The following is a 7837-nucleotide window of genomic DNA, read 5'->3' on the forward strand; positions in this document are numbered from 1 at the left end:
TTTTGGTACCAGGGATTGAACTCGGGGTCCTTGCGCTTGTAAGGCAGGCCACCGAACCACTGAGCTAAATCCCCAGCCCCTCCTTTCCACTTTCTGAAGAAGTATAAGACTCCATGATGGTTGTTTAGACATGGGATAAAAAATGCAGTGAATGCAGCTGTCGATTGCATCCACTGGAAAGGCAGGTTCATAAAAACTAGTGTGGCCTGGCTTGGTGGTGTATGCCTGTAATCGCAGTACTCAGGAGGCTGAGGCACGAAGATTGCTGAGTTCAAGGCAGCCTGGGCTCTATAATGAGTTCAAGACCAGCCTGAACTACCTAGTGAGACTCTGTCTCAAACAATAAAAAATTAGTATATCCTCGTCTCCCTTATTCACCAGATCTGCCATTGCCACCTTTTCGTTCTTTACCCAAGCCCGAATGACCATGAATGGTAAACATTTTGTTGTTTTTTTGTTTTTGGTACCGGGGATCAAACTTGGGTCCTTGTGCTGGCGAGGCAGGCGGAGGAACCACTGAGCTAAATCCCCAGATACAGTAAACATTTTGAATTGATTTCAGGATATCCATGCAGCCACAACAGCGCAACTAAAGATATGGAAAAGGACACCCAGAACTACTTCGGAAAGTTGTAAGAAAGATGTAAGAAAGTGTGTTTGAAATGGAGTTTTCTGAGGGTGATTAATGGCAATGTGTCTTTTTATAATGAATTTAAAATATTAAATGTTCACTATATTTTTTGATCACACCTTGTAATCTCAGTACTTGGGAGGCTGAGGCCAGAGGATCTGAATTTGTGCCTAGCCTGGGCTGCATATCAAGACCCTGTGTCAAAAACAAAACAAAAGATGGACTTGGTGGTCCACGCTTGTAATCTCAGCACTCTGGGAGTCTGAGACATGGGAATCACAAGTTCCTACCTGGACAGGTCATCTTAGCAATCAAAGGGAACCCTCAAAAATAAAAAAGGGCTGGGGATGTATAGCTCAGTGAGAAGGAAGGCCTTGGGTTCAATCTCTAGAATATAAACCTAAATAAATAAGCCTGGGGTGGGAGGGAAATCACCAACTTTAGCCCATTCCAGTAAGTCAATAAAAACCTGCTTTTCTCAGGGCTGGGGATATAACTCAGTGGTGTCGCGCTTGCCTGGCAAGCACAAGGTCCTGAGTTTGATCCCCGGTACAAAAAAAAAAGGAAGACAACAAAAAACCTTGTTTTTCTCTTTCTTCTGGAAGTGGAGCACCTTAAATTACTCCCTTCAGCAGAAGCCACTCTCCCCCCACCCAATTTGTACCCCGTTTTCCTATGTCTACTTTTTTTTTTTTAAATAAAACTTTATTTGAAGGTGGGGGGAGAAAGAGTGAAAGAGCACTACTCTGGATGAATAGGGAGTATTCAAAAGGGAAATATTCCCCTATATTTAAAGTGTCAGGGGAAAAGCTAGAACTTTACCTGTGAACTATGACCACCCCTTCCCTGCGCTTGTCCACTTTGATTTCCTCAAATTGCCTTTCTGTTACTCTTTCCCGTTCTCTAACTGTAGCCATGACACAAAATCCAGGTTTTGTTTGCTTTGACTCAACTCCTAGTTAGCTGCATGATGTTCAGAAGCAGTAACATTAAGTGTACTGGTTAAACACTTGCTTTGAGGTTATCTGGTGATTCGTAAGACAGTATCTCCAAGTCTTCCTTAGGGCTTGTCAGCTGTTCTAGGAATTCTTCTAAATCTTGCTGTGGATCCCTGATGTTGAGTTTTGTACTTTCACTGATACTGCAAAATAAGGAATAATGAAATAGAACATATTAAAATAAGGAAAGCATTATGTATGGTTGAAGAATGGTTTAAATGTTTCCATTCTTTTATGTGGGTACAAAGGGACATTTCTAAGGGGAAAACAGACAGGAATTCTTGGAGGGACTACTAGGACATAAGAAACAAAGGAAAACAGAACAGTGGAGATCCTGTGCTTCTCACCCTTTGATTTAGACAATGTCAACTGGCTCGAGGAGGTGGAGCTCATGAGTTACCTTTAAGGAGTGCTAGAAAAAGTTTCATCATTATACAAGGAGTCAAATTATATTATACGTGATTTTTCTTTAGAAATAAAGTAGAAATGCTTTTACTCATGGCATTAGAACTGGAATGAGAAAATAATGTTTCAAGTTGAAAAGAGTCTAAATGTAATACAACTGTTTGATTTTGCTCCCAGCTGTACTGTTCTAAATCCAAATGTGTGGGAGACCTTTGGCTTGGCCCTGCCCATAAGGATGGGATTGTGATCATAAAGTGGGAGCAGCATTTCAGTTCTCTCCCAGTGGCAGTGTCTGGGATGACAGCCTGCAGCTGTGGGATGGCGGAGCATCTCAAATACCTGGGCGGATCCTTGGCTGGGGCCTCGCCCTTCCATCTCACAGCCCGGCCCCGACTCTTGTTCCTCACGAAGTCCTCCTCCAGCCCAGCCTGCTTCAGTGTGTCTCGATAGCGTTGCTCTGCTTCTTTCCGGGCAAGGTCCTGCGAAATGGAACTGAATTTGCTGTGGCTGTCTCCTGAATTACCAGATGATTCTAAATTACTTAGTTTCCTTATAATACTGCCCCAACCACCATCTCCACCCTTAGTGCTGGGTCCAAGTTTATGTAAAAATTTCTTAGAACTTTTGTTCTCAAGTCTTAGCTTTCAAGTGAGCTCCCTAAGGATCCTGTTAAAATGCATGGTCTAGGGCTCCGGATTTAGCTCAGTGGTTCCACTGCCTGCCTCACAAGCATAAGGTCCTGAGTTCAATCCCCGGTACAAAAAAAAAATTGCAGTCTGGCTATTTGTCCTTGCACTGTTCTCTACTCACACTGTAGAGTATACTTTTTTCCTACTTTTACTTGGCCCAAGCTCATTCTGCAGAGCACATTTCTTTTCCTACCATTACTCAATGTAAAACCTTGCTACCTTTTAAAAAATAGGCAGGGCTCAGATGTGGCTTGCAATTCTGTACTTACAATACTCCCAGGAGATGCCGAGTGTGAATTTGGGAGCCACACCTTTGAAAAACAAGGACTTCAATTTGTAGGAGACCAAGTGAGACTCAGATGAAAAAAGAAAAAGTAGTTCAAGGGCTGGCATAGTGGCTCATGCCTGTAATCTCAGCTACTCAGGAGGCTGAGGAAGGAGGATTTCAGGAACTCATGTGTTTGAGACAAGCGGTACAACAGAGGGAGACCCCAACTCAAACAGCAGCATCAACAAACATGATTTTAAAAAAAACCTTCCCCCAAATTCAGCAAAACACAGTGGCACACTCAGCTGAACCTACTGAGCGGATGGAGGCAGGAGGATGGCAAAATGGAGGCCAACCTGGGTAACTTAGTGAGACCCTATTTAAAAAGGGGGAGACTGCAGAGGTGGGTCGATGGTACAGCACATGCACAAGGCCCTAGATTCAATCTCCAGAACCACATTTTAAAACTTAAAAGTAGCCAGGTGTGGTGGTGCATGTCCACAATCACAGCAGCACTCAGGAGCTGAGGCAGAAGGATGGCTGCAAGTTCAAGGCCAGCTGAGACCTTGTCTCAAAAAACCAAAATATAAAAAAATAAGAAGACTAAAAATTAACAAATACAAAGTAAGCTACATTCAAAACACCCTTAACAAAAGGAAGATGATCTACCTACCTACCTATGGACAAGAAAAGGTTTTTTATTTAAATATTAAAGAGCAAAAATTAGAATACTTTGTATTTTTCCTACTTGTTGAAAGATCTATTGATATCTATCTATTTATCTATCTATCTATCTATTTCCCCCCCCAGTAATGGGGATCGAGCTCAGGTCCTTGTAATTGTGAGGTAGGCACCTGAACCACTGAGCTAAATCCCTGGCCCAACCTATTGATATCTATTACTTTTTTTGAGACAGGGTCTCTCTGTGTAGTTCAGACTGGAACTGAAGTCACTATGCAGCCTAGGCTGGCCTCGAACTTGAGGGGATCCTCCTTCCCGCAGCCTCCCAAGTGCTGGGATTACAGGCACGTGTCACCACACCCAGCCTATGCTTGCTTCTTTCAAGTTAATATCTAAAAGGAAAAGGTCAGGGTGGGAGGTTTTTTTGTTTGTTTTGGTACTGTGAGTTGAACCCAGGTAGTTCTGAGCTACTACCCAGCCTTTTTTATTTTTATTTTGAGATAGGGTCTTTCTGAGTTTCCCAGGCTGGCCTCAAACTTGCCATCCTCCTATCTCAGCCTCCCAAGTAGCTTGTATTCCAAGCATTTATACCACACCTGAGAAGCATAAGAGATGCTAAGTAAATCAAAGACAGCCCAGCCCGTGTGTGGGGTGTGGATACGGGAGTGGGGCTGCAGCAGACCAACAGATACCTAGATTAAGCACTAGCTGGTGGACAGGGCTAACACTCAGCAATTAGAACCAGTCCCTATGGAACCCCTAGTTTTGTCTGAAACTAAAGAGGAAAGAGATCCACAGAGCCTTTCCCAAAATGTTTGGGACCGTGGCCTTTCTGGGCCATTCAAGCAGCTCTAGAGCTTCCTTCAAGAGAATTCCTAGGGCTCTGCCTTCCCTTAGACAGTATCTTCAAATGATTCTACCTGAAAGCCACTTAGTCTAGAAAGAGCCTTGTGAAGTGCGTATGACCATCCTAGCACTTGAAGACCTATATTTGGGGGGAAACGGTAGTAATAAAACGGATCCAACTGAGAATGTCTGAGACTTGAGGAAATGTTTAATGCCCATATACTGAAATAGTTTAATAATCTCTAAGAGCCCTTTCATGCAAGGCAGAAAGAAAATGACTGATAGTACAGTTTTACCTTGCTAACTTGTTCAAAGAGATAGGGCCTTGTTTGTATTCTCTTCTTCATTTCTTCCAGTTCTTTCTTATATTCTTTTGCTCTTTTACGGTCATTGTTTCTGTAATTAACAAGATTTTTAGAAAGAATTTCATCTTTTCCAACCCAGAGCACCATCCATTCCAGGTAAGCACTCTGAGGTACATTGTAAATTCCTAACTTCCTGGAAAAGTCTGACTCCCTGCAGTTGTAGACCCTAACCCCCAATAACTCTGTCTTGCCATTTTTTGATCTTGCTGGATCCCAAGACAGACACCCCTCTGACACACAGAAGACACTGACCGGTTCTCTTTCAGCTTTGCTTTGAACACCTCCTCCAGGCTTTTATGGGGATCCATGGCTTTCGCACGCAGGGTCACAGACTTAGACAGTGCTTGACACTTCTTTTTGTGCATTTGTAACCACTGAATACTCTCATCTGCTTTTTCCTTCTTTTCAAGTGAACGTCTAAAGGGAGGGAGCAAAAACAAGGGTAGAGATAACCATCCTCGGTATATTTAAGAGCAATATTAATCATCCTCTGCAAAATATGTTGGTGTTTTCTGTAAATGAATTTACCATAGCTGGCATTTTCGGAAAGAACAAGATTCTGAGATTAAATGCATTGGCAGATGAAGCCTTCTCTGGAAGCCCAGAGATTTCCTACCCCAGGAAAAGTTCATTAACTGAAGTGGAGGAGCTGTGAGTTAAAATATGCTTAAACAGCCAAATATTTAGTGGATTTGCTAGGCTCGTACTTACCTTAACACAGTACTAATAGTCATTTGCTGAGCTGCACACCATAAACACGCGTACCATCAACCACGTACCACTGCATTTCCTGTAAACCTGCTAAGTGCCGCATGAGATAAAGACGGAAAACCTCCACAGGAAGAGATTGAGGGTCAGAGAGGCTAAGCCACTTGTTCAAAGATACCCAGTGAGCCAATGGAAAAGCCAGGATTAGAACTTTTGGCCATTCAAAAGCTCCACACTTCTGTGATCACACCCCCACCCTGCCGGGCAGAGCCCCTGAAGGAGCTCTTCAAGCAGCAGGAAGCTGTGTCTGCAGCACAGCATGGAGCGGGAGAAGCTTATTGTGACCCGTGAACAGGAGATCATACGGATACACTGCCAGGCAGCCCGCACCACTGCCAACCAGGTGACACCCTTCAGCACCTGCACAATGCTGTTGGACTCCGAGGTCTACAACATGCCTCTGGAAAGCCAGGGGCACGAGAACAAGTTTGTGCAAGATCGCTTCAATGCCCGCCAACTCATCTCCTGGCTACAGGATGTGGATGACAAATAGGGCTGCATGGAAACATGTCTCCTGATGTAGCAACAGCACGAGGCTGTGGCTCTCAATGCCATGCAGAGGATGGAGTGGCAGCTGAAGGCGCAGGAGCCGGTCCCTGCCGGGCACAAGTCCCTGTGTGCGAATGAGGTGCCCTCCTTCTATTTGCCCATGGCTGAAGTCAACGACGATTTTGTGCTGCTGCCAGTGTGACACCCACGGAGGGCCACTCAGTCTCCAGTGCTGCCAGTGAGTCCCAGCGGTGGAGGAGGAGAGGAGTGAGACTGCACCTGGCCCGTGCCTACCCTTCCAGACTGGCTGGAGGCTAGGGAGATGGAGCGCTTCCCTTTACCAGATGCCGCAGAAACACTGGGCCAACATTGCAGCCTGCGGCCCGGGAGGAATACACCAAGGTGTGAGAGGATGACAGCTCCCTCTTGAAGGACAGTGCCCAGGAGCAGCCACAGGACAGAGCACTTCAGTTCCTTGCTCATTCTGATCATCTGTAGGACGTGAACCAAGGCATAATCCTCTCTAGGTCCCCCCTGGAGTGAATTCCAGGTCAGAGGCAGGACAGCGCCATCTTGGCCCTGTCTTCGGTGCAGATTGAGACGCTGGGGAGCCCCGTGTGGTGAGGGCCCAGCTCCCACCTATCTGGCTCGAGATATGCAGCCAGGACTCTCCAGCAGTGTTTTGAATGGAGTCAAATCCACATGGTTTGTGTATTTTTTTCCTTTAATCTTGGACATTTTGTTTCTCTTTCTGAGAGCATAACTTGAAACACTACAGAGCCAATAATCCTATATAAAGTGTATCCAAGGATGCTGTACAATTTTATATACCTTCACAATGTACTTTGCTACCTTCTAGATAATTTATTTTACAACACATTACTGCACAGTTGTAAATAACTTATGTACTGTAACATCACTTTCAGTTATGTGTAAAAAATTAATTAATTAAACTGCTTTTTTAAAAAATGAACCAGAACTTCTGACTCACAAGCTTCTGCCCTCTGTGGGCTAGAAAGTCCTCGGGTTCATGGTTCTTTGGAAATACACATCCACATTTCGAAAAAAGAAAAGAGAAATGGGCCTCCTTCAATGCAGGCAATTTGGAATCAGCTTGCAGCACTTAGCTTTTTAATTATTCTACAAAGTTCTACGTGGAGTTCTACCAAAAGGGAAAATGAGCAAAACTCTTCTTGCATTGAGATGTACACATTCAAGTGGGCAGATGAGGAAGGGCAGTGTGGAAGTTTAGATGAGACGTCAAACTCCCTGCTGCTGGCAAGGAGATGTGTCTGTCTTCCCCAGGTGGGCTGGCCTCTTACTGGGCCCCCAGGACACTGATGTATTTAGCCCCGATTTAGTACAAAACACGAGGATCCTAAATACACTGGCAGCCCCATGGGAAAGCCCCGAGAGAGGAAAGCACTAAGAGCTACCAAGCCACTATTCCTTCCTTAGGGCTCAGCTGCTCACTACACAGTGCCCCCCCCACATGCAAAGTAGCTCAGAGGCCTCCTGAAGGAGCTCCTTCTGAGGTGCTGGCTCGATGGGAGCAATACCAGAGTCAGGTTGATGGAAGAGTTAAAAGGGCTTGGGGCTTACGGGGTGTCGGTGGGAGTACTTGCCTAGCATATACAAGGTCATGCATTCGGTTCCCAGCATTGCTAAGAAAAAAAAAAAAAAAAAAAAAAAAAAAA

General features: G+C 44.8%; 2 protein-coding genes across 7 annotated transcripts in view; one reads left to right on the plus strand and one right to left on the minus strand.

Annotated features, from left to right (window-relative positions):
- Znf410 (zinc finger protein 410) overlaps positions 1-7071 on the plus strand; it is a 53987-nt gene extending 46916 nt beyond the window's left edge. For 5 of the 6 annotated variants that reach the window (XM_033766676.1, XM_010645459.2, XM_010645458.3 and 2 more), the window contains one exon: positions 563-740. In XM_033766676.1, coding sequence (XP_033622567.1) covers positions 563-661 — 99 coding nt within the window. In that variant the 3' untranslated portion in view covers positions 662-740. Of the gene's footprint in view, positions 1-562; positions 741-5293 lie in introns of those variants that run through there. The other variant, XM_019204297.2, reaches the window with a different exon arrangement.
- The window catches only part of Fam161b (FAM161 centrosomal protein B), a 15743-nt gene continuing 9072 nt past the window's right edge, over positions 1167-7837 (minus strand). The window contains exons 6-9 of the mRNA XM_019204295.2: positions 5136-5300; positions 4815-4914; positions 2374-2513; positions 1167-1772 (exon numbers count right to left, since the gene is read on the minus strand). Coding sequence (XP_019059840.2) covers positions 1634-1772; positions 2374-2513; positions 4815-4914; positions 5136-5300 — 544 coding nt within the window. The 3' untranslated portion in view covers positions 1167-1633. The remainder of the gene's footprint in view (positions 1773-2373; positions 2514-4814; positions 4915-5135; positions 5301-7837) is intronic.

Source organism: Fukomys damarensis, unplaced genomic scaffold (genome assembly GCF_012274545.1).
Source record: "Fukomys damarensis isolate Sample0158 unplaced genomic scaffold, DMR_v1.0_HiC HiC_scaffold_21, whole genome shotgun sequence".
Classification (NCBI taxonomy): Eukaryota; Metazoa; Chordata; class Mammalia; order Rodentia; family Bathyergidae; genus Fukomys; species Fukomys damarensis.